General features: G+C 59.7%; 2 protein-coding genes and 1 long non-coding RNA gene across 5 annotated transcripts; 1 reads left to right on the top strand and 2 right to left on the bottom strand.

The window, feature by feature from the left end:
- Positions 1-364: 364 nt before the first annotated feature.
- On the bottom strand, positions 365-18,574 carry SDF4 (stromal cell derived factor 4). Of its 2 annotated transcripts, none has more exons than XM_014863177.3 (7): positions 18,371-18,574; positions 14,520-14,870; positions 8,296-8,432; positions 7,603-7,716; positions 2,809-2,967; positions 2,262-2,437; positions 365-1,033 (listed from the first exon to the last, which is right to left on the bottom strand). In XM_014863177.3, exons 1-7 carry the CDS (start codon positions 18,535-18,537, stop codon positions 857-859), a joined length of 1,281 nt encoding a protein of 426 aa, XP_014718663.1. In that variant the 5' UTR covers positions 18,538-18,574; the 3' UTR covers positions 365-856. The 2 variants fall into 2 exon arrangements, with proteins under 2 accessions (XP_014718663.1, XP_014718664.1); XM_014863178.3 differs by having other exon boundaries at positions 18,128-18,486.
- On the bottom strand, positions 5,516-6,544 carry LOC139045383 (uncharacterized). Its single transcript, XR_011503706.1, has 3 exons — positions 6,405-6,544; positions 6,173-6,267; positions 5,516-5,556 (listed from the first exon to the last, which is right to left on the bottom strand). It is a non-coding gene; the product is annotated as an uncharacterized lncRNA (long non-coding RNA).
- Positions 18,575-18,656: 82 nt separating the features above from the next.
- Positions 18,657-23,185, top strand: B3GALT6 (beta-1,3-galactosyltransferase 6). 2 transcript variants are annotated; one of them, XM_070511365.1, is made up of 2 exons: positions 18,657-19,936; positions 22,214-23,185. In XM_070511365.1, the coding sequence occupies exon 1, from the start codon at positions 18,756-18,758 to the stop codon at positions 19,743-19,745; it is 990 nt and encodes a 329-aa protein (XP_070367466.1). In that variant the 5' UTR covers positions 18,657-18,755; the 3' UTR covers positions 19,746-19,936; positions 22,214-23,185. The 2 variants fall into 2 exon arrangements, with proteins under 2 accessions (XP_070367466.1, XP_014718574.3); XM_014863088.3 differs by having other exon boundaries at positions 22,030-23,185.
- Positions 23,186-24,560: the final 1,375 nt, after the last annotated feature.

The raw sequence follows: 24,560 nt of genomic DNA, 5'->3' as shown, positions 1-24,560 counted from the left end.
GCCCCTCCCATGTGCCCCATGCCCCCCCTTCCATAAACACATCCCTCACACATGTCCCTCGCCCCAAGACCCTGGTCCCGCCTGAATGCCCCCCACCCCCACCCCGACCCTTCTGGCCTGGGAGGCCACGGTCCTGCTGGGACGCCCCCCAGCCCCAACTCCTCTGGCCTGGGGGCCCCAGTCCTGCCTTCACCTGCTGCCCTCACACGCTGCCCCGGCGGGTGGGCAGACCCGATGGGAGCACCTTGACTCTCAACGGTTCTCATGGGCACCAGGAAGCCTGTGTTCTGACCAGATGGCCCACCTCAAGAGCCCGTGGCCACACATGTTCCAAATTATTGTTTTTTCCACCAAAAAAATCAGCTAGGAGGAAAAGGCAACTATATTTTAAAGTAAATTAATGTGATTCTTGTCGCAAGGAGTGGTGTTTTCTCAGAGACTGAGAGACTGAGCACGTGTGACCGGCGGTGCTGACAGCCCCTCCCCAACACCCGGGAGGCGCAGCCACCCGCCCCAGCTGCTGGCTACGGGTTTCCAGCAAAGCAATTCTAGCGTTGTCTTGTCTTTCAGTTTTCAAGGAAGTAGCAGGAGTTGCACTGTTTCCCACGGTGTGGTGAGCCGCGGGGGAGATGTGGTCTCACCTTCCGCAGAATGGCTCCCAGTTCTCAGAAGCAAGATACAGCAATTACGCGGGACTCTCGCACTGGGGGGACAGCAGGCCTTGTCCAAGCACGAGCCAGCCTGTGACACAGGTGGCAGAGGGGCGCAGGGCCTGTCCAAGCAGATCTTAATGCACCTGTGCCCGCGGTGGCACGGGCAGGGCGGGGGCGGGGGGTGCTCTTGGTGGTGTGGCGGGTCAGAACTCCTCGTGCACGTTGCGGGCGTAGTCCATCAGCTTGCTGCCCGTGAAGAACTCACTGTACTTGAGCACCTCCTCGGGCTCCAGGTGGTGGTTCTGGTTCTCGTCCGCGATGGCAATCATCTGCTTGGCCTCGTTGAGAGCATTGTACTCGTTCATGGGGTCCATGTAGTCCTGCAGGGATGCAGGCCCTGGTCAGCACACCCCGCGTGCCCGGCCACCCTGGCCTCGGTAGCTCCTCCCGCCCGCCCGCTCCCTGCAATGCTGGCGCCTGGTGACCACAGGCGTCCTCCTCACAACCTCCCGTCAAGTCCACGTTCGGGACGCCCACCTGGAGGGTGCCCTGCCCAGTGTGGACCCCCGTCAGTGAGGGCAGCACCTTCTGCCTCTGTGAAGGAGCAGCAGGACTTTGTATAACCAGCGATAGAAAGTGACTCCTTGTTTAAAAAACTGCATCGGCTGATAGTACAGAAGTTGCAGGACGGGAATGTGGGCATGTTCTGGAATGTTCTGGAAGGAGGACTGCAGGCTGGAAGAGGCTCGGGGCCAGACAGCCTTCACCGTGTGGGCGTTGCCATGGTGGGCATGGGAGATGTGCCACCTGCCAGTCTGCATCAGGGCGCCCCAGCCATGGAAGGGAAGGGCCAGGGTGGGGAGCAGGAGGCCCAGCCCAAGTGTGAAATGCCTAGGGGAGCAGGGACGCTGGCCCAGGGGGTGGGGCCCTGGAGCAGCCACCCAGGCCCTGCCAGTGGGTCACACAGACACGGACTGAATCAGCCGCTAGGACCATGGTGCTGACAAAATCCCTGAACTAGAGGTGCCTGCCAGTTATCAGCAGGGATCAGAGAATTCTGGCGTAAAATGAAATGACTCATCGAGCAAAGGAAAAAACAAGCCCCACGCGGCACCTACTGGATCCCAGTGAAGACACTTCAGAGGAAGGCGGTGGGTTCCAACCTGCGCCTGCTCCCTCTGTGCCTGAGCGTCTGACCCAGACCACCCACCGGGAAGTGGCTTCTCAGAGCCAGGGGTGGCCATGCCCCCCAGGTACCCCGATCACCTTGGGGGATACACACAGGCGCCTCTCTAACTCCTGGCTTCCTTGCCATGAATCTAAATGCAAAAGCCGACTCGCGGGCTGGGCCTCCTGGGGAGCCCACGGCCCTCAGAAACAGGCATTTATACAGCTTGGCCAGCTCCAGGACCGCTGACTAAGCAACCAAGTAACCAGCCGCAGCCAGACCAACTCTGCCTTCCTGGCTCAGGACAACCTTGTAGGCAGCTCCCCTGCCATGGGCACAACTGGGGGCCTCGGGGCCTGGGCCCGTCCACAGGGGTACTCCATGCCCTGCCTCAGGGCCCCCTCCACACCCCCAGGGCACCCCTACACCCAACTGCTCACCTCCAGCTCTGCCATCGTCACAATGCCGTTGTGGTCAGCGTCGATCAGCTCCTCAAACTCCTTCTTCCTGTCTCTCACCCAGCTGTCGTCCATGTCCTGGCCCTGCTGGTTCTCCACAGTGCCCACGGGCAGAGAGATGAACTCGGGCAGCGAGAGCTGCTTGTCACCATCCTGGTCTGCAGGACGAGGGGGAGCAGACGCTCAGACCTCGAGTGGGCAGGGGACCACCAAGAGCCACTCGAGAAAAGTCACTGAAATGGGTTTTGCTGCCCAATTTTCAGTTTATTAGGTTTTAGCCTAAACCTAAGCAGGTGCATCTCACAGGACCTGCCTGGAAGCCCAGCTGAGGCAGGATGGTGCCAGCAAGACCTGACTTTCCCTCATCAGGCAGCTGCACAGCCTTTCGAGGCCCCCAGCCCAGGACCAGCCAACATTGACCTCCCGCCAGGAGGATTGGCTGGACGTGAACAGCAGGCACCACCATCCAGGCCTGGCAACCAGAGGGGAGGGACACCCCCCACGCCCCTGGCCAGGCCCCAGGCCTCACCGAGGTCACGGACAATCTCCCTGACCATGAACTGGAGCATGCCGCGGCTGTGCTCAGGGTGGAGGAACGACAGGAACTCCTCCTCAGTCAGCAGCAGGTCCGATGGGGGCTTGTCCGCCTGGTACCAGCGGTCCTTGAGGTTCTCCAGGACTTCCTGTGCTGAGAGAGGTGCATCCATGAGGACCTCGGCCTTGGACACCCACACACATCCAGGAAGTTTCAAGACTCTGCCTGATGCAGAAGCTCCTCAAGGCAGGGCAGCGTCCAAGGCCAGGAGCCTGCCCTTGGAGGAGAGCTCAGCCCTGGGGATGCAGACAGTGCAGAACCCCCAGACACAGACGCAGATGCCCCAGACATGCATATAGACACCCTAGACGCAGATGCCCCAGACACAGATGCAGATGCCCCAGACACAGATGCCCCAGACACACATGGAGACACTCCAGACACAGACGTAGACCCCACCAAACACACATGCAGACCCCCTGCACACAGACGCAGACCCCCTAGACACAGATGCAGACCCCCAGATGCAGACCCCCACCCGACACAGAGACACAGACGCCCCAGACACAGACGCCCCAGACACAGATTTAGACACACGTCCCCCCAGACGCAGACATCCCATACACACAGATACAGACATCTCACACAAAGATACAGACCTCCCCCACACAGATGCCAACCCCCTAGACACAGACGCAGACCCCCGCCAGCTCGCCGTGCTCTTTGCTCCTGGGGAGAAGTGAAGGTGCCCCAAAGAGACCCTGTCCCTCTCCATTCCCTTCATGCGCGCCCTACACGAGTCCAGACAGGACTCAAGCACCCCACTGACTCTCGCACAGCCCCCACTCTCCCTCCAGGGGGAGGCCCGTATGGGGGGTGAGGAGCAGAGCCAACCACCGTGGGTCCCCTGGGGTCAGTGACCATCCAGGTCCCAACAGAGCGGGCACTCCCGTTGGCAGAGCAGCAGGTCCCGCTGGGCACAGCGGTGTCTGTGCACCCTCATCCCGTGTCCTGACTCCAGCTTCAGCAGGGAGCACGCAGGCCTGGGCCTGTCACAATGTGGGGATGGCTGCGCCCCACACAGAGCCTGTGGCCTCGCCTCGCACCCTTCTGATGAACAGAACACCCCACGTGACCGACTTTTTAGTGGCAAGTCCACCTGAAGGAAGATGGGAGCAACCGTTGTTCCACCTTCCCCACTGCAGAGACAGGAGCGACGGGACGAGCACAGACTTGCTACATCTACCTAGGGCCTGCAAAGGGACCTTGTTTGGAGAAAAGGTCTCTAAGCTCTCCCGGATTTAAGGTGTGCCCTGAACCAATGGCAGGTGTCCGTGCATAAGAGGACACACGGAGACACAGAGACGAGTGAGGCAGCCACATACAGGGACCCCGGCAGCACCAGAAGCTAGAGAGAGGCCTGGGACGGATGCCCTCTGAGCCCCCAGAGGGAACCAGGCCCCGTCTGTAGTGTGTAGTGACGGCAGCCCCAGGACCCAGAGATGTGTGCTGAGTGTCCCCTGAGGAGACAGGGCCACCACGCTGTGACCCACGAGCTCGCCTCCCAGCCCCACACCAGCTGCTCTTCACCTCCAGCAGGACGGGCTCACCCCAGCCTGGAGCGGGGAAGGGACTTGTGAGGAGCTCAGGAGTGCTAGGACAAGAGCCGGACGGAAGGCTGAGGAGCAGACTCCACACGGCTGAGGGGACGCCAAGGGGACTGCTCCCTCCAGATCCAAAGGGAGGACTGACCGCCACGAAGCTCTGGATCCAGGAAGGATATGTTCCCACCTCAGACGCACCCAGAGGAGACAGATGCCAAGATGGACAACCTTCTCAAAGCAGGTGGGGGCAGGGACAGGCGGCTGGCAGCTCATGTCCCCAGAGTCACCCCAGAAGCCAGTGTACCACATCACCAACACTGGCAAGAGGAGGACAGAGGCCTCCCAAGATCCCCCAGGTGCCTCTAAAGAACACCTTCAGGGGACAGCCTGAACCAAGGGACAAAAACCACGCGTGAGAAAGGCAAGCAGCCCTTTAGAAAGAAAGCCATTGTGCCCAATGTATGGGGTCTAAAGAGGACAGAATCCAGTGCTGGATACATCCTGTGAGCCGGGAAGGGCTCCGTGCAGATGGGGCAGGAAGCAGGTGAAGGAGTCAGACGTAAACAGCCCCCACCAAACACAGCCGTCAGGTCCCCACGTGGGTCACAGGGTATGCAGCCTCCCAGGAGGTATGCTGAGTCTCGAACCCACATCAGCAGAGGGGAAAAAAGAAATGAAAAATGTAGATGAGGGCCGGCCCGGTGGCACAGAGGTTAAGTGCGGACGTTCCACCTCTCAGAGGCCCGGGGTTCACTGGTTCGGATCCCGGGCGTGGACATGGCACCACTTGGCAAGCCATGCTGTGGCAGGCGTCCCACATATGAAGTAGAGGAAGACGGGCATGGGTGTTAGCTCAGGGCCAGTCTTCCTCAGGAAAAAGAGGAGGATTTGGCAGCAGATATTAGCTCAGGGCTAATCTTCCTCAAAAAATTAATTAATTAATTAATTAATAAAAAATGTAGATGAGTTTAACTCACTTCTTACCATAAAAATTCAGACTGGGGGCTGGCCCCGTGGCCGAGTGGTTAAGTTCGCGCGCTCCGCTGCAGGTGGCCCAGTGTTTCGTTGGTTCGAATCCTGGGCGCGGACATGGCACTGCTCATCGGACCACGCTGAGGCGGCGTCCCACGTGCCACAACTAGAAGGACCCACAACGAAATATACAACTATGTACCGGGGGGGCTTTGGGGAGAAAAAGGAGAAAAATAAAATCTTTAAAAAAAAAAAAAAAAAAATTCAGACTGGCTCACAAAATAAAACTTAACTCTGGGGCCAGCCTCAAGGCTGAGTGGTTAAGTTCACACGGTCTGCTTTGGTGGCCCAGGGTTCACGGGTTCAGATCCCAGGTGCAGACCTACGTACCACTCATCAGCCATGCTGAGGCAGCATCCCACATAGAAGAACTAGCATGACCTACAACTAGGATATACAACTATGTACTGGAGCTTTGGGGAGAAAAAAAGAGAAAAAGAGGAAGATTGGCAACAGATGTTAGCTCAGGCATAATCTTCCTGAAAAAAAAAAAAAGCTTTAGAAAGACCAGGACCAAAGGGCAATTCACTGGTGAGTCCCCTAAGCGTATAGGAAAGAGGCTGCGCCAACTCCCTACAACCTCCATCAGAGGATGGCAGAGCATCAGCCCCACCACAGCCAGACACAGGCATCTCGAGCAAGAAGCTGCAGACCAGCACCTCCCATGAACACAGATGCAAAAGTTCTCAACAAAATACCAGCCATCAAATCCAAGGACTTACAAGAATTCCACACCACGACCGCGTGCGACTGTCCAGGTGTGCCAGGCTGGTCCGACACTGGAGAATTGGTCAGTCCAGCCCAACACCTCGACAGGCTACAGAAGAAAACCACATGATCACGTCAACAGAAAAAGCATCGACAAAATCCAACATCCATCCATGACCCAAAGTCTCAGTAAACTTGGGAGGGAGGGAACTTCCTCACTGACAAAGAGCATCCACAAACACCTACCATGACCATCGGGCCTGACGGTGAGAGACTCAAGGCTCCCTCAAGACCAGGGACGAGGGAAGGACCCGCGCTCCATCGCCTGGAGGCGCTGGGTAATGCAGGATCAGGGAGAGGACGAGGTGCGCTGAGCGGGAAGGAGGGAACCAACGGTGTTTGTTCACAGATGTCATGACCATCTAGGTAGAAAGCCCAGAACAATCCACAAAAAACCCTGGACCTACAAAGCGCATAGCCAGGGTTGCAGGACAGAGTTAACCCACAGAAGGCGTGGCCTTCCACTACCAGCAAGGAACCTGTGAACTGGGATTAAAACTAAAGAGCAGATGCAGCCAGAAGGAAGGCAGGGACTGCAGTCCTGCTGGGAAACAAGGGAGCCCAGTCCTAGGATGTCACCCACAAGGAGGGACAGCCACAGCTCCTCTAAGGACACAACAGCAGTGAGCATGTGTGGACCAAAGAACACGGCGTGGCAGAGGAGGGAAGGCCAGCGGGGATGTCAACCAGAGGCCACAACACACCCAACGTGAGCACCAGTGGACGCAGACATCCCAGACACACTCCTGCATATGCCCATCAAGAGCAGATGCCATGCAGGATGCCACACCACAGTGGCAGGAAGGTGACCGACTGCACGCGGAAAGAGCAGGAGACGGCAGCACCACACGTGTTCTGGTAGGGCCCAACAAGCCAAACCTGCCAGGGGCTGGGACCGAGCCCAGGGAGGGCAGGCTGTGGAGCTGAGGCAGAACCATCACGGTCATGGGCCCTCAGAGACGCAGGGGAACTCCACTGACTCGTGCACCACATTTCCCATCAGCGAGAGAAGGTTCAAAGGCCTGTCTCTGAAAGCTGGGGGGCAGGAGCTCCCGTCCTGGCTAAGCCCCGCACCTGCCCGCTCCAGCTCCTCACGTAGATGCCCCACCAACCTCACCAACCGCAGCGTTCTGACGGCGTCCGGGGCTGAGGACGCTCCACCTGGGTGAGACCTGCCTCCTGCTGCTTCCAGCACCATCAGCCACCTCCTCCCCAGAGCCTGAGCCCCCTCGAGGCCGCCTGCTGCCCCCACCCAGCCCCTGAGTCTGGAGGGGTCTAGGGCTCTAACTGCCAGACCCTCAGGAGCACTAGGAATCAGCATCGTCAAGCACGGCCACACACACTCACACACAGCCGTGCTGGCCGCAGGAACCTGGGCACTCACTCTCCTCGTCGATTTTCAGCTCCTCGTTGTTCTTTATCTTCTCAGCAACTTCTCTCTCGTTGTGGCCTTTGCTTGCCAAAAACTTCACCTTATACTCGTCCCACGAGACATGGCCTGAAAGAGCAGATCGACTGTTAGGATGTATAATGGTTTTTAAAGACATTTGAGGGCTGGCCCCTGGCCGAGTGGTTAAGTTCGTGCACTCCACTTTGGCGGCCCAGGGTTTCACCAGTTTGGATCCTGGGTGTGAACATGGCACCACTCATCGGGCTACGCTGAGGCAGTGTCCCACGTGCTACAACTAGAACGACCCACAACTAAAATATACAACTATGTATCAGGGGTGCTTTGGGGAGAAAAATAAAAAATAAAAATCTAAAAAAAAAAGATATTTAATTATTTTAAGACATTTGTCAGAAATCCTTGTGCTACGGGCAGCTGTAGGGGCAGCAGCTCCACACATCCTGCCAGGGCCACAGGTCTCAGGCGGGGTGGTCAGGGTCCAGCCCTGGGGCCTCGCCTGCAAAGCGGGGGGGAAAGTCTGTCTCGCGGGCACTGCCAGTGCAGGCCCCTCCTGGTTCTCATGTCCTCCATCCCCAGTCCCTCAGCATGGGGCCCCCTCTGCCCTCCATGCTCCGCCCTTCTTGTGGCAGCCTCGGCAGTCAGGGTCAGGGTGGGTGGGGCGGGCCGTACCGTCGCCGTCGGGGTCCACAGCCTGGAAGTGCACCTTGCTCTCCGCGATGGCTTCCTGGAAGTGCTCGGCCGTCTTCTCCATGATCCAGTGCTGCATCTCCTTGGCACTGATCCTCCTGTCGGTGTTCACATCCACCCTGAGGGGGGACAAGCCATGTCAGACAAGGCTCTGGGTCCCTGATGGACAGACAGACAGAAGGATGGCCAGGGCTCCATAGGCAGCCATGAAACCACCACGAACAGCGACAGACTCCACCCAATGGTGACACCAGAAACATCGAGGGATGTTGGGGAGATGCTGGGGGACACAGTGGCATCAAGAGATGTCAAGTTTGCTCTGTAGCTGCCGCTCAGCCTCTACCCCATCGGTCGGGACAACTGGGAAGGTGAACGGACTCTTCCCTGGCTGCAGGATGGCAGAGCGTCACCCAGTTCCACAGAGCCCTCGGCATGCAGGCCCGACGGCTTGCCGCACACGGCCAGAGCTGAGACACCAGCGTGAAGTCACGTGTACTGTGTACACAGACAGCTAGGCCGAGAAACAAGTGTGTGCACAGACAGTATGCAGGGGCTAGCACATGGTCACACACATACATGGGTCAGCAGTGCTCGTGTGAATACACTGGCTGGTGCACACATGTGTGCATAGGTTGGCACACGCACTTATTATACACAGGTTAGTTCGCGTGCATATATCGCGTGCAGCTCTGCCCCGAGAGGACCACGGGCAGTGACGGCCCCTCAGTGGCATGCCCACCCAGGGCCAGAGCCTGGTTTCTAAATGCCATTCTCCAAAGAAACCAGGGCTCCCCAGAGAAACGGCTGATTCCAGGGCTGAGACAGGGACACAGTGCGATGAACCTGGAGCGTCTGGCAGTGCTGGACAGACAGCAGGATGGGGACACGTCACAGGCACAAGGGGCACATGAAAGAGCTCCCGACAGCCAAGCTGGGACAACGTGAGCAGCAGAGGAGACAGCACAGCGCTGCACCACAACCCAAGCAGGCAACACACATGGCGAGTCCATCCTGATCCACGTAAGTGACCCGTCGGTCAACACACAGGGGAGGAGAGGAACCCTCTCCACAGAATTCCAAACAGCACTCGGCTCTTCCCTGCGGGAGGCAGACCACCCCCAGAGCCCCCCCCAAGGCTGGGCTGCTCAGGGAGCGGCTGCCAAGAGGACAGGGGGGACGGGACAGGGGGCCTCTACACAGGAGACACCTGGCCACACCACCTGAACCAGGCGCCCCAGGTCGACACCTGATACGATGTGACCAGAGGCCAGCTCACCTCTGGGGCTGTCTTTCCCCAAACCCACAACCCCAGTCTAACCCCGAGAAAGCACATCAGACAAACCCAAGATGACAGACATTCACAAAAGCCCCGGCAGTCCTCCTCGAGACTGTCAAGATCGTGAAAAAAAGGAGCGCCCGACACACCGTCACAGCCCCAGGGGCACAAGAGAGACGTGACCCTCGACACAGTGTGGATCCTGGACATGATCTGGGGCAGAAAGACGACGCTGGGGAAACGCACGAGTCTGAAGTCTGCAGGGCAGTAACAGTCGAGTAGCAGTGCTGTCTCTTAGTTTTGACAAATGTGCTGTGGTCATGTCAGACGTTCACATTAGGGAAAACTGGGCTATCCTTGCAACTTTTCTGAAAATCTGAAACTACTCCAAAATAAAAAGCTTATTTATGTTGTGGCAACACTAGTTCCATTTGTTCAAAACTAGGTCCTGAGCCACATATGCCCTGGGGGTGGGGAGAAGTAGGGCCATCAGCCGCTGGCACATTGCAAAGCGCTGGGATACCATGTGGCCCGTGGCAGCAGCACCAGGAAGCAGGAACAGCTGTGGGTGGAAGGTTGTGTAGAAACAATGCCGAGTGAAAAGACAAACATGAGTCAGATACTCCCTGACCGTAACCCATGAAGGGCGGACATGTAACCAGAGGCACGATGTGGACAGAGAGACTAAAGGGAGGCAGCGTGTGAGCCAGCGGACACCTTTCCCCTTGGCGTCAAAGCCTCGCTGGTCCAGCTTTCTGCATTTCCAGGTGATCCTATCTGGGCATCTGAACCTCAATCCCACCCCCACAGAGCTGGCTGCAAGGGCAGCCCTGTCACCAGCTCTCTCTGAGCAAGCACCCCGCTCTCTGCACTCCAAGGCCCAATGGCTCTGCAGAAGCCCCCACCTGCGTGTGCACCAGCCAGCAGGCACCTGGGAGGCCTGTAGGTCCCACGGGGCCAGTGAGTGCAGCAACAGGTGGGTGCGGCCTGGAGACACCTGCACACCAGGCCCTTGGGGCCCTGCCAGGTGTGATATTCAGGTGAGGCCACACCCAGAGTGGGGTCTGAGCCGCACCCTCACCGTCCCAGCCTCACTGTGGCGCCAAGTTCCATTGCGACACCCACCTGTGAGACACCAGCCAGGTGCAGGCAAAGAGCTGACCCTCAACTTTACACACAAGAGCAGAGTGGGAGAGCAGGAAAGCACCTGCGACTCCGTCAGGGAGGAAGGACTCCACTCACACCTTCGTGCCTCGGCAGAGAAGGGCCTGGAGACCCCGAGGCAGCTCCTGCCTCCCCCCTTGGCCCTTTGCTCCAGCGGCACAAACCTGCTCCTGGTGCTGAGTCTCCTCACCCTCCCTGGATTCTGCCCAGCCCGCCACCTGTCCAGCAGGCCCTGCCTGGCCCCCACCCTCTGCTCACTGGCCCCTCTGATTCCCTCCCTCCAAGCCCCACCCCCATCTACCCACATGCCCTGGGCTCCACGCCCAGAGCAGGCGGGAAGCATCTGCTGCAGGTTCCATGGTTGACTCTGAACCTGTTTGAGGGAAGATTCCTTCTCATGTACCTTACAGCAGGGGAGGCGTTCCCCAGGTGAGCAGCCACCGCCCTCAGGAGGATGCTCAGGCAGCCCGCAGTGCTCCTTCGCAGGGGCCTTCAATCCCCAGGCTGCCTGTGTTCTTTGCGCCATGCCCTGGCCCACCAAGTGGCGCAGCCCACCCTCCACAGAAGGTGGCTCTTGAGCGCAGGGACAGATGACCCCGAGAGCCCCAGCGGGAACCTAGCGGCTCTTGGTCAGCTGGCTGAGTCATTACCAAATTAAGGGTCCCAGAAGCAACCTGAGCCTCATTTTTTTTTTTTAAAGATTGGCACCTGAGCTAACATCTGTTGCCAATCTTCTTTTTTCGTTTTCTCTTCCCTCTTCTCCCCAAAGCCCCCCAGTACATAGTTGTATATTCTTGTTGTACGTCCTTCTAGTTGTGCTATGGGGGACGCTGATCAGGACCATGTCTGTGCCCAGGATCCCAACCGGCAAAACCCTGGGCTGCCAAAGCGGAGCACGTGAACTTAACCACTCGGCCACGGGGCGGGCCCTCCTGTGCCTCACTTTGGGAGCTGAGGGTCCACGCACACAGCCTCCTTCTCGCACCCACTTCTCCTGCCGTTTTAGTCTCAGTCAGCCCACTGACCCCAGACTCTCCTGTCTCCAACTCCTGCCCGCAGCAGGCGGCGCCCCCAGAGACATCACGGCCGGGTGCACACAGCCCTTCACACAGGCCTCCTGTGTCCACCTCTCCCGCCAAGACCCGTCTAGGGGAAGTCCCATGGGGCAGAGGAGACGAAGGGACAGGCACCCCAACCTCGTCACCTGCCATGGGCCTGCCTCCATCTGAGCACAGAGAAGCCGCCTGCCACCTGGTGGCTCAGTTCACAACTTCTTTTCTCTGCCCACTTGAAACAGCAACCTTTACTTCAAACGATGGTGGAACCTGCAAGCCAGACGAGGCTTTAGCATATTCCTCTACCAACAGCCATCAGTTCCCCCAACGGGGAGAGGCAGCTGTCCAGGAAGGCAGCCTGCTGGCCCCGTCTCTGGGCACCATAACCTGCCCCCAGCCTCCTGGTGGCTCCTCCTTTCTCCTGAACTCTGAACCTGGCCTGGCCCCAAGTCTGTGGTGGTCCTTTCTCAGATGTCTCAGCCAGTGCCCAGGCCTGACCCTCTACCCCAAGGACGTCTGCACACCTGCCCAGCGCTCCTCCTGAACTCCACTTGATGACTGGGGGTCTTGGTGTCCTAGCTCTCCCTGCAGGTGCCTCACAGGCAGTCTACCCACCATGCCTTACCCCTCCTCCTGCAGCTGCTCAGGCCCTGCCAGCCCCCCTCCACGATACTCAGCCTGGCCTGCCACAGGCCCACCATGCAAGCAGCCAGAACAGGCTGTCCCGGGACGGCCTTCTTATCACGCCCAGGAGGCGGGGCTCTCTGCACCCTGTTTCCCAGCTGAGGCCGAAAGGTTCAGGCAACAGAGCCCAAGTCCAGCTGTCGAGGGACCCGTGCTGAGCTCACACCCTAGCCTTGAGGCCCCTCACCTCCTTCGGGTGGCTCCAAAGTCCCAGACCACATGACTAGTGTGTGCTCGTGGCCCTCGTGACCCGTGCGCGTGCTTGCAGCCGGCACATATGACCTGTGAGTGTGCTCGCAGCAGCTCCCACAAGAAAGTCAGCCCCATGGTGGAGTTCCCTTCAGTCTCCTTCACGGAACAGAGAACCACGAGTCCCGGGTCCCAGCATGTGACCCTGCAGCCACCATGCCACCCACACCAGGAGAATCTGGAATCCACCAGGCCTGTGCTGGGCAGGGAGCCCCACCGAGCCGCAAGACCCTGAGACCTGCGGACCTGCCCAGCCCCAGCACACAGGCTACGTATACTTCAACCACAGTACACTCCAGGCGAGCAAACTCACGAGATCCTAACAGCCCCCAGATCTGGCATTCTCACGCCACTACATCCTTGGAACACCACACAGCCCCGAGAGCCTTTGAGCTCTCTGTCCTCTGCCTGGTGCCCCAGGCCCATCCTCACACCTTCCCCAACACCACCGTGCACAGGGCAGCCAGCTTTCCCCAAGTCCCTCGAGGACCGCATCCCTGCTCCCCGTGGGCCCTGCCCAGCCGTGGGCCCAGCTCCCCGTGGGCCCTGCTCCTCATAGGCTCTACCCGCCCCAGGTCCTGCCCCCTCTGGGCCCTGCTCCACCACCACCCTGACCTGTCCCACCCTATTCTCTGTGACTAGCATCTGCCCCCTCTAAGCATCAGCCCTCGAGCCCCAGCCTTTTCTGGACTCTCAGCAGGTACCTGGGAAAGGAAGAGCCCCTGCAGCAAGGTTACTGTGACTCAGGGTCCCAGGAGGTCTCACTCGGCCCTGGGAGCCAGGCTGGAGGAACTGCCAACGCTTCCTGATATGACTGCACAACTAGGTGTTCCCAGGGTCGTTGGCACAGACCCCACAAATCCAGATGCAGGCGCTGACTGTGTGCAGGCTGGCGTACCACAGTACTGGTCATCCCAGCTCTCCCTGAGCAACAAGCTGGCCATCTCAGGACCCGCCTCCCTGGGGGCTGTGACGGTCAGGATGACCCATGACGCAGTGTATGTGACCCTCAAACAGGGTTCCAAGAACCATGGAGCAAAAGCTCGTCACTGAGGACAGAGGTGGCCCGAGGAACTCAGGGACACGAGAAGGGAGGGCAGAGGCAGGGAGCGACCACAGCCCTGCTCCAGGCAGACAACAGTGAGGTCAGGGCTCTGGGCCAGCAAAACCATAAGGGCATGCGCCCCGTCCACTCACTCTCACGCTTCTTCACGTCGTATCACAGGAATTTCCAGACACATGGAATACAGCAAATTGCCACACGTGCCTCTCACCAGCCCTGGAACCCACACAGCCCATCGGCTCTGTGCACCCACTGCAACCTGAGCCCTCCCTACACCTCACAGGTCACTGCCTCCTGCCAGGCCTCGTCTAACTGGTCTTGTGACCCACTGTGACCACTCCCATAACCACAGCGGATGGAGCTGGAGGCCACTGTGCACTATGGCCCCACGCGGGGCAGCGGGCCTCTTCCAGGCCACCTGCAGCCCTCCCGGCTGTACAGTCCTGGGGTTGCCTGGCAGCCCCACGCTCAGGTCCTCTGAGGCCCTGCCGGCCCGGTGCACTGGCTCAGGACTGCACGTTCCTCAGCTCAAACATCGCAAACTTCACCACCGTGGTCGGCCAAGAGCAGGCAACACAGCCCCCTCCCCTACAGCACATCATCGAACGGGTCCCTCGACATCTCCCACCCTGTGTGAAGCCAGGACTGGACCAACAAGGCAGCAGATGCCAGCCATCCTGCACACACCTCACAGCTCCCCAGCCTGGGCACCTACTTGGAGAAAATGACCATGAGCTTCCTCCTGCTCCTCCGTGGCTCCGCATCCTCCTCAAACCCGTCTGTGTCCTTCCCCAGGAAGACCTCCTGGTGGAAGTCCTTATTGAGATGCCCGTCCATCTCCAGCTTCACCCCGTTCAGGTGGTCCGGAGGCAGAATCTCATTCTCCTCCCTGGTGCCCATTCTCTCCCGAACAGATGAGTGGTTGGCAGGCCGGGCAGACGCGTCCATCAGAAGGATGACCCCTAGGAGCCAGAGGCAGTGAGGAGTCCAGCTGCAGAGCAGAGGCTGCCTGGACACCATGGCCACCTGGGTCCAGACTGCGGTGATCTGCAAGTGTAGCCAGGAGCTGGAGAGAGAGAGGAAGGGCAGGTGAGGAAGTGAGGCCCAGGATCCAATCACAACCCCCTACCACCCCAGGCCCTGCACAAGGCTCCGTTCCCAGAGCAGCTGCAGGCCAACAGCCCATGGCTGCCAGACCCCAGGGGGCAGTTATGGTCTACAAGGAGGATACAGAGATCATTTGCTGGAGCCCAGCACACGCTTCACTCAAGAGAAGTCCACTTTGTACCATGAAACAGAAGTCCTAGGTTTACAGGATCCATACTAGGCATGGGTTTCTTTCCTTCTTCAAAGACACAGGTTTCCAGCTCCTGTCTCTCCTGCTCAGGTAAAGCAGCCCCATCTCAAGGGCTGCCTGGCACCAGGAAACCTGCCCCTTCTCAATGCCACAGCACGGTCTGTCTCAGCCCCTCCTGGCTGACCCTCGAGTCACGATAATTCACTCTCTGGATCCCAACTCAGCAATGGTGAGCTGTGACCTTGACTAAGTCACCTGACCTCCCCAGCCTCAGTTTCCCCCTATGAAACAGAAGCCTCTCCCCGACCCCAAGGCTTTGCAAGGACTGGGCCTTGTGCCAGCAAATGCCCAAACCCACCAGCAGAGCACCAGCCCCCTCCCATCTTCCCACGTCGATGATCCCTGTGGGCACAAATAGGCACACACGCACAAGCACAGCAAGTGCTCACATATACACATGCACATGTACACACGTGCGTGTGCCACATAACAACATTTTGGTCAACAATGAACAGCATACACGATTCTAGTCCCACAAGATCAGTACCATACAACCTAGGTATGTACCAGGCTGTACCATATAGGTTTGGTAAGGACACTCTGTGACATTCACACAATGATGACGTCACCTAATGACACGTTTCAGAATGTATCCCCCTCGTTAAGTGACTCGTGACTGTGCACATGCCCACAAATATGTGCACACAAACACAAGCACACACACATACACCTACACATGTGCGCACACACGTTCTTGCTCATGTTTATGCAGAAACAGTGAAAAGCTGGAGTGCCCAGAAAGTCTGTCATCCTGCGTGTGCCTGGGCCTGGCAGCGAAGAAACAAAGCCACCCTTCTATCCACGTTGCCACATCAGGGATCCCAGGGCCACAGGCGCTCATGCTGGCACTCAGCCACCCCAGCCACCCCTGCCCGCATCCCCTCGCACCCCAGGCTCCTTCCCCAGATCTCCTCCAAGCCGGCACAGGGGCCAGCTGCCTCCCCAGCTCCCCACTTGACTGTTCAAGGGCCTGCGTGCTTCACGATCCCAAAGGGAACTCTAGCTTCTTCCTGCCCCTAACCTGTTCCTCCCATAGTCTGTACACTTGGCAAGCACCTGCTGGTCCTTCCAGGCACATCTGAGGCCCTGTCCCCTGCAATCTCCTCTTGCAGTCTTTCTAGGGACGAGCCACAGAAGGGAAGCATGCTCACCCCAGGCCAGGGCACCATCTGCAGCCAAGCTGGGGCATGAGGTTCTGAAACCACAGTGCCCTCCATCAGGCAGAGCAGACTCCCATGCTGGCCGGTAGCACGGCCACCACACCACAGCTTGAGGGCGCATGGGGCCAAAGCCAGGGGACAGGGCTCTCCCCGGCTGCTCTGACAGATGCCACCACTTGTTTCTTTCTTTTTTTTTTTTTTTGAGGAAGATTAGCCCTGAGTTAACATCCGCTGCCAATCCTCCTCTTTTTGCTGAGGAAGACTGGCCCCAAGCTAACATCCGTGCCCATCTTTCTCTATTTTATGTGGGACGTCTGCCACAGCATGGCCTGACAAGTGGTGTGTTGGTCCGCACCCAGGATCCAAACCAGGGAACCCCGGGCCACCAAAGGGGAACGTGCGAACTTAACGGCTGTGCCACCAGGCCGGCCCCACCACTTGTTTCTTTGATGCATCCTTTCTACCCGACCTGGTCCTGACATCATTCCCCTGAGGGGTTCTCCTGGACACACGCACTATCTGGGCCTTCCAGGAGACCTTCCTCTCTGAAATCATCTGCCTCATTCCCCTGAAGGAGTAACTCTCCCTGGGCAGCTCTAAGTTCCTCTTCCCAGGTCTGTGGGGGCCTGCATCCCCCACACCCACTAGAGCCCACCAGCTGCCCCGTTGTGCTGTGGTCTAACTGTGCCCTGAACCACGTTTCCTGGAGCCCCCGCTTGTCGCCCTTCAAGGGCACACCACCCTAGCACCTGTCACACTGCACACAGTGGGCACTCCACAGAGCCAAGTGAACAAACACGGGCATTCCTGCCACAGGAATGCATGTGCTCCAGGAAACATCAGGGTCCTGCAGACACACACACTAAACACCACGGGGCCTAGGGGACAATAAAGGCAGAGGACTCAAAACCCACACGACTCTATAACCAGAGGTCGTGGAAACCAGAAAGTGGTGCCTGGGACGGCGAGGACCCGAAAGGCCCGGCAGGCAGCTCAGGGTGTCACGCTGAGTGGAAAAGCTGTGCCCAGGCGCCAAGGCGATGCCAGTGGGGCTGTTGGGAGGCGGGCAGTCCAGGGTTACCACCTGCAGTCACCAAGGCAGGAGCCCCAGACACAGGTGCTCACATGTGGCTTTCTTATGTGGCTGAGGACATCTTCCCTTCCTGCTGGACTGTAATGCTGTTCCTGCCGTCCCAGCTCTCCCGGCCAGGAAAGTGCTGTGCAAAGAAGGCCACTTCCTCCTGGTGTTGACATCATCCCACTGACCGTGGCCATAAAAACACGTGTCACGTCCAAACAGACTGTACTTCGCTCTCGAAAGAACAAAGTCGATTCTGATTCACTTATGTCGATAACAAGTACACGGAATGTTATTTACACAATGTTTTGCACAAAAGGTAACTCAAAAGTAGCCGTACACAGATGGGGCGGCCCAGACGTCCTGCCCCCCGCACAGTGCTCGTTTATCCCGTGGGCACAGACCGGCCGGGGGGCGCACGTTGGTCCCCAGCCCGCCCTCACGCTTCGCGCCCGCCGCGGGCTCCCCTTGTAGACGGACCGTGCCGGAGGCCACCCCCGGGGGGAGCCAACGACGCCCTGGAGCGGACGCAGGCGAACACACGCACGGCTCCCGGCGTCCCGGCGTCTGTTCCGGGTAAACCGGGTTCTCGTCGCCACAGACGCTCCCTCGGAAGCTCCGTCGTGGGTCTAGGAATCACCCCGACGGCGCGATGACAACCACCACCTGCTGTCTGGATTATCAAGGATTTACACACACGACCCCAAACTCCCAGCAACCCTACTAACCGGGGTCACAGTCCCCCTTCACGGGCGGGGAGCACCAGGTCACCGCGCCGTAACCCCCGGGCCCGCCCGACTCTGGACAGCCGGTCCCTCGGCCTGTCCGGCGGCGGCGTTCGTGGGGCCGGGCAGAGGACGCGGTGCTGGGCGGCAGGCCTGCAAGCAGCCCCGAGCCCCCTCCTAGTGCCCGGGCCGGTCACTCCCCGACGGCGGGCGGGCTGGCCGCGCGGGCCCCGGGCCCTCACTCACCGGCCGCCCTCCCTTCGCCCAGAATCCGCCGAGCGGCCGAGTGCCTGAGCACCTGTGACGCCTCCGACGCGGTGGCTAGGCCGCGGCCATCTTTCTTCCGGGAAGGGGCGGGCCGCGGGGCGGTGCCAGGGGGCGCGACCTCCCAGCGAGGACGCCGGCGCCGCCATCTTTCCTCCGGGCGGAAGGGGCCGCGTAGGCGGGAAGGCCCCCGCCCCGGCCCGGGACGCGGAATGATAAACGCGTGCGAGTGTACGTGGCCCCAGGGCGCCCAATGAGAAGCGTGCGCAGGGCCACGTGACCCCAGGCCGGCCCGCTGCCGCGCCGCCGCCCCCGCCGCTGCCGTCCGGTCCCCCAGCCCCGGGCGTGCGACGCCGCCGGCCGGGTCATGAAGCTGCTGCGGCGCGCGTGGCGGCACCGGACGGCGCTGGGCCTGAGCGGCCTGGCGCTCTGCGGCGCCGCGCTGCTCTACCTGGCGCGCTGCGCGGCCGAGGGCCCCCGCCCGCCGCCCGGCCGCGGCGTCCTGCCCGCCGGGCCCGCGCGCGCCGCCGCCTTCCTGGCCGTGCTGGTGGCCAGCGCACCGCGGGCGGCCGAGCGGCGCAGCGTGGTCCGCGGCACGTGGCTGGCGGCGGCGCGGCGCGGCGGCCCGGGCGACGTATGGGCGCGCTTCGCCGTGGGCACGGACGGCCTGGGCGCCGAGGAGCGGCGCGCCCTGGAGCGCGAGCAGGCACGGCACGGCGACCTGCTGCTGCTGCCCGCGCTGCGCGATGCCTACGAGAACCTTACGGCCAAGGTGCTGGCCATGCTGGCCTGGCTGGACGAGCACGTGGCCTTCGAGTTCGTGCTCAAGGCGGACGACGACTCGTTCGCACGGCTGGACGCGCTGGTGGCCGAGCTGCGTGCCCGCGACTCCGCGCAACGCCGCCGCCTCTACTGGGGCTTTTTCTCGGGCCGCGGGCGCGTCAAGCCCGGGGGCCGCTGGCGCGAGGCCGCCTGGCAGCTGTGCGACTACTACTTGCCCTACGCGCTGGGGGGCGGCTACGTGCTTTCGGCCGACCTGGTGCACTACCTGCGCATCAGCCGCGAGTATCTGCGCGCGTGGCACAGCGAGGACGTGTCGCTGGGCGCCTGGCTCGCACCAGTGGACGTGCAGCGCGAGCACGACCCGCGCTTCGACACCGAGTACAAGTCCCGCGGCTGCAGCAACCAGTACCTGGTGACGCACAAGCAGAGCCTGCAGGACATGCTGGAGAAGCACCAGACGCTGACGCGCGAGGGCCGCCTGTGCAAGCAGGAGGTGCAGCTGCGTCTCTCCTACGTCTACGACTGGTCCGCGCCGCCCTCTCAGTGCTGCCAGAGGAAGGAGGGCATCCCTTGAGCGCAGCCCCCTCACCCGGGGCTCCGAGGGCACCGCAGCTGCTCTGCGCACCGCACGTCGGCGCTGGAGGAGAGGCCAGGACAGACGCCTCGGGAGGTGGCCGCTGCAGTGAGAGTCACTTGGGGGCCTGTGGGGCGCCAGCTGAGGTAGCCTCCTACTGGCGTTCCACTGGCAAAGCCGACAGGTTCCAGGTAGTTATCTGGGATGAATCCAGCCCTGGAAGGGATCTGGTTTGTCCAGTGACTGGTGGAGCTTTTGGGCAGATGCCAAGTGGCAGTGGCCAAATCCTGGGTCCCAGCTCCAGTCTGGGTCCAGAGCTGTGCACCTCAGTGGCCATACATGTGGGCTCACTCAAGAGCATTTTCTTCTGAGCCTGGGAGACCCCTGGGGCTTGCCATGGCAATGCATCATGGCCAGGTAGAAATGTCCTGTCTGGATTTCAGCCTTCGTTTGCCTGTACTGGCAACATGCCCAGCTTTGGGGTGATGGCAGGCAGAGCCTCCCAAGTCTGCAGGGGCTTGCAGCCACCCCGGCCTGTCCACTTGCTGTCCTGTTCCAAGGTGGGGGCAAGGAGCAAGAGGCTGGAGCTCACAGACACTTGTAGAATCGGACCCAAAAGAATCCTGACTTCATCTGGGGTGGGGACTGTGTCACATCCCACGTCTGCCGTGCTGACCGTCCACTTGGGAAGTCTCCCTGCGCCGAGAGCTGTGGCTGCTGTAAACTGACCTGCAGGCCCTGGCGTGCCGCAGGCCATCTGTCTTGCAATCCAACGGCTTTTCTCAAAATTACTGTTCCTTTGTTTAGTTAGGTTCCATTTTTTCGCGTCTCAGGTGGGCGTCATTTGTCATGTGTCAAGTCTAAGACTTAACTGTGTTTTATGTTAACTACTTGTAGGCATTTTGGTCTGTGTGTGGCCCTAGAGTGAATTTGTGGTAAATGTAATTCAGCAGTTGCCTGTGATTTATTTATAATTGTTGTAAATTTGTGGGACTGTGTGAGTCTCAGTAGTTTTTAAATTATTTAAGAGAAGACTTTTCTATCAGAACTTGGAATTTGTGGCTTAATCTGTTTTTACAGCCAGAGTGGTAGACCCGCTGCTGCATGTGTGCTGGAACGTGGGAGGGCTTCAAAACTTCCACTTCTTTCAGTTCACGCCTAAGTCGGTTGCACTGTTTCTCTCTGAAGAGACTTCCCTTTTAAGGCTTCCTCGAGGCGACGCGGGGCAAGTGTTTGTCACACGTGCGCCTGTTACTTTTGACTCTGGGCTCGAGTTCCAGGAATCGGAACCCTTGGAAGTGTTGATGAGGCTTCCCAAATTCTGTCTTAAGAAAACACGCTTTGCTGGCTTGGCGTGTCGTTTTGGAGACAGAAAGCACGCGTGTGCACCCCTGACCAATCGCCTCTAACATTCCTCAGAAGGTCAGGGTTTCCTTTCTTCCCTGTTAGACGTGGGGTGAGAGCCACGGTGACTGCAGAGGTAGCAGAAGTGGCTCCAGGACAACCGCGAGCCTCGCAGCCAGCAGTCCGTGTGGAGACCGCACGTCTTTATCTGGGGTCTGACCCGGCTCTTCTTTCTGCGCAACGGGCTGCCCCCCGCGGTCTCCCTAGCCCACTTCAGGGCGGTGTGAGCAGGGACAAAGCTCTGGCTTGTGTTCTCATTGCCATTCTTTTGCGTCTCAGGCTGTGGGCGTTAGAGCAGGTGTCAGCTCAGACACCACAACGAAATCCCACAGGCTGGCAGCTTCTGCAGCCGCCCTGTTTCCCACGGTTCTGGAGGCTGGAAGTGAGCTCGGGGTGGCAGCAGGGGCAGGTTCTGTGAGGTCTCCTGGTGTGTAGACGGCCGCATTTCCCTCTGTGTCCTCGTGGCCCAGAGCTGGCCTAAGTTCAGAGCGAGCTCTGTGGTGTCTTCTTACAAGCACACTGATCCCATCGCCGGGCTCCACCCTCACCACCTCCTCTAACCCTAATTCCTCCTGAAGGCCTTGCCTCCGAATACTGTCACACTGGGGGTCAGGGCTTCAGTCTGAATTTGGGGGACACAGTCGGTCCGCAGCACCAGGTTTGGGTTATTCTTGTTTGAAGACTGGAACTTGGGGTCTCAGCCTGGAAAGAAGGGGCTGGTCTTGTGGTTGGTAGCCTAAATGCAATTGTACCACCTTTGGAAGGTGGGAGCTGGTCCAGGGAGGTCTGGAGATCTGACACAGCTCTGGTTACAAGGTGAGTGTGAGCTTTCTGACCGCCCTGCCAGGCCTGACTGCCCCTGCGAATGTCTTGTTCACAGGACGTGGATTCATGAGACGACCCCAGTTTGGGGACACCAGGGTGGACCCAGCAGGGCCGTGCCCACCAGTGGGGGGACAGGTTCCCCAGGAATGCTGATTCCTCTTGTCAACCATTTTTGACCTGGGACGTCTCTTCTGAGCCTTGGGATCATCAGATGAGTTGTGTGCACATCTCTGTTTCAGACGAGAAGGTGCTCAGAGAGACCGGGCGACCTGCTGAGTGGCCAGTGGCAGAGCCGGGATTGAAGCCGAGGGCTGGACCCCCAGATCCCTGCCCAGCACCACGTGGGCACACATGCACCCTGTAGACTGTGGGGGGAGCCCAGGACCAGGAGACTGCAGGCCCTGAGAGATGGGGAAGTCGGGCCACCAAACCGGCTTTTATGAGGGAATTTAGGAGACAGAACAACCAACTCTTCTCCAACCGAGTGGTGTCTCCATACATGGCCATCAGACCCCCGAGCGGGGCGCCCGGGCAGGCCTGGGCGTGGGCAGCAGGCCTCATCTGAGAGGTGCACAGCTCCCCTGTGCAGGGCCCTCTCCGGGGGCCTTGGTCCTGCCCCTCCCCCACCACGGCCTCGTGGAGAGAGAAGGCAGGCTGTTGGAGAACCAGGATGATGTGCCAGCCGCCTGCCTCGGCCCTGGAAACAGCCCCTTCGTTTTCCAACAACTGGAGGAGACTGAGGCACAAGAGACGGTGCCCTGGCCAAGGTCCCAGAGCTAGAAAACGAGGAACTTCAAAAACACCCTCAGCAGCCAGGATGAATCTCCAGAGAATGATGCTGAGCAAGAAAAGCCAGTCCCAAAATATTACATGCTGCTTCCGTTTCTGTGACGTCCTTGGACGACAGAGTTGTAGAGACAGAGGACAGATGAGTGCTGCTGGTCCAGGAGGAGCGGGAAGGGAAGTGAGGTGGGTACTCAAGTGGGTGGGAACTCGGGATCTTGCCTGAAGCCTGAATGTTGGTTTCCCGGTGGTGATGTCATCCTACAGTTTTTCGAGACTCTACCATTGGGGGAGCCTGGGAGAGGGATACACAATTTCCCTGTACTGTTTCTCACAACCGCATGTGAATTTGCAGTTATCTCAGAAAGTTCAATTTAAAAGTATATATCACGTCACTAATTCTAATAAAATAGGAACCTGGGACCCAGGATGGCCCAGCACCAGGAGGGGGAATGTTCACCACACACGTGTGCCGAGGGCAGGGTGCATGGCTCCTGCGGGGGGCCAGTGCTGCACCTGCCATTGTCCTGTCGTCCCCCACCCCCACCCCAGGTCTGAGCCAAGACCTCCCCACCACCCTCCTGGCCCCCTCCACCCCCAAAGCTGGGGTCCGCTTGGTGTGGCAGAGTTGGCAAGACCCAAGAAGGACCAGGGACAAGCTAGGGGCTGGGGAGAACCTGGGGGCCACAGTTTGGGGGTTTGCCAGGACATGCACCTGCTGGAGACCATGGGACAGAAGGGAGTGAGGCCTCACTGCCTCAAGTGAGCCTGGAGGAGGCGTGCCCCACCCTCACACGCTGGGGGCTTCCAGGCCTTTCCAGGCCCTGTAGCACAGGCTGGTGTGCAGCTCAGAACTGGGGAGGAGCCAGCCCACTGGCTGCCCCTCTTGTCCCTGTACACAAGGGGCCAGCCCCTGATCCCCCCCAAACAGGGGGTAGGGTTTTCGCTCCTCTGCCTCCCAATGTTGCTGTGGATACTAGGTTTAGCCAGTAAGTTCTGACCTTGGGAAGGTCCTCTGGCCTCTGGGCTTCGGTGTGCACATGATAAAAATAGAAACGTTCAGATTCAAAGACCCCTCCAGTTTCAATGGCTGGGGGGGTCTGTTTCTCTGAGCACTGAGCTGTGGCCATAGCACCCTGCTGCATCCATGGAGGGAGAGAGAAGGCCATCAAGAGGCCCCCAAGTTGGTGACATCGTCAGGGTGGGGCAGTGGATCTGCCTCTGCCCCCGCTTCCCCACCCCCAACCAAGCCATGGAGCAATGAGCTGCAGGGGACCCAGGACCAGCCCAGCCTGGCGCTGAGAGCAGGAGGGGTGAGCAGGGCACCCAGCAGCCTGAGCCATCACACCTGTGCTCACAGCCCTTCTCAGGCCTGCTGCCTGTCCCCCAATCACCTCCCCACCCTCAGGCCCCTCTCCCCTGCTCCTGGCTGCAGCCTCCTTTGCCCTCCACATCAGGCTCACTTGCTGGCCATCTGGCACGTGTCCCCTGCCTCGGGCCTCCACTGTCCCTTTATTCACTTGAAGTCACCTTCTTGGGGCGGCCCATCCACATCACCTGCTGACTGCTGCCTCGTGGTCTCTCACTGTCCCTGCCTTTCACCTGTGTACCTGGCTGTCCCCAGGCCTGTGCCACACCCTTGCCCTCCCTGCCCAGCGCACGGCCCAGGAGTCAGATCAGCCCAGGAGCCAGGAGCCTCTCACCTGTCCGACTGCTGGGCCCATCCTCTGGGGAGACATGAGCTGGGAGGCAGGGCTGCCAGGCCCTGAAGCTGTGGCTCAGGCTCGGGGCCAACCTTGGGTC

Source organism: Equus asinus, chromosome 5 (assembly GCF_041296235.1).
Source record: "Equus asinus isolate D_3611 breed Donkey chromosome 5, EquAss-T2T_v2, whole genome shotgun sequence".
Lineage (NCBI taxonomy): Eukaryota > Metazoa > Chordata > Mammalia > Perissodactyla > Equidae > Equus > Equus asinus.
The sequence above is the reverse complement of the archived record's forward strand: the minus strand, read 5'-3'. Positions and strand labels throughout refer to the sequence as shown.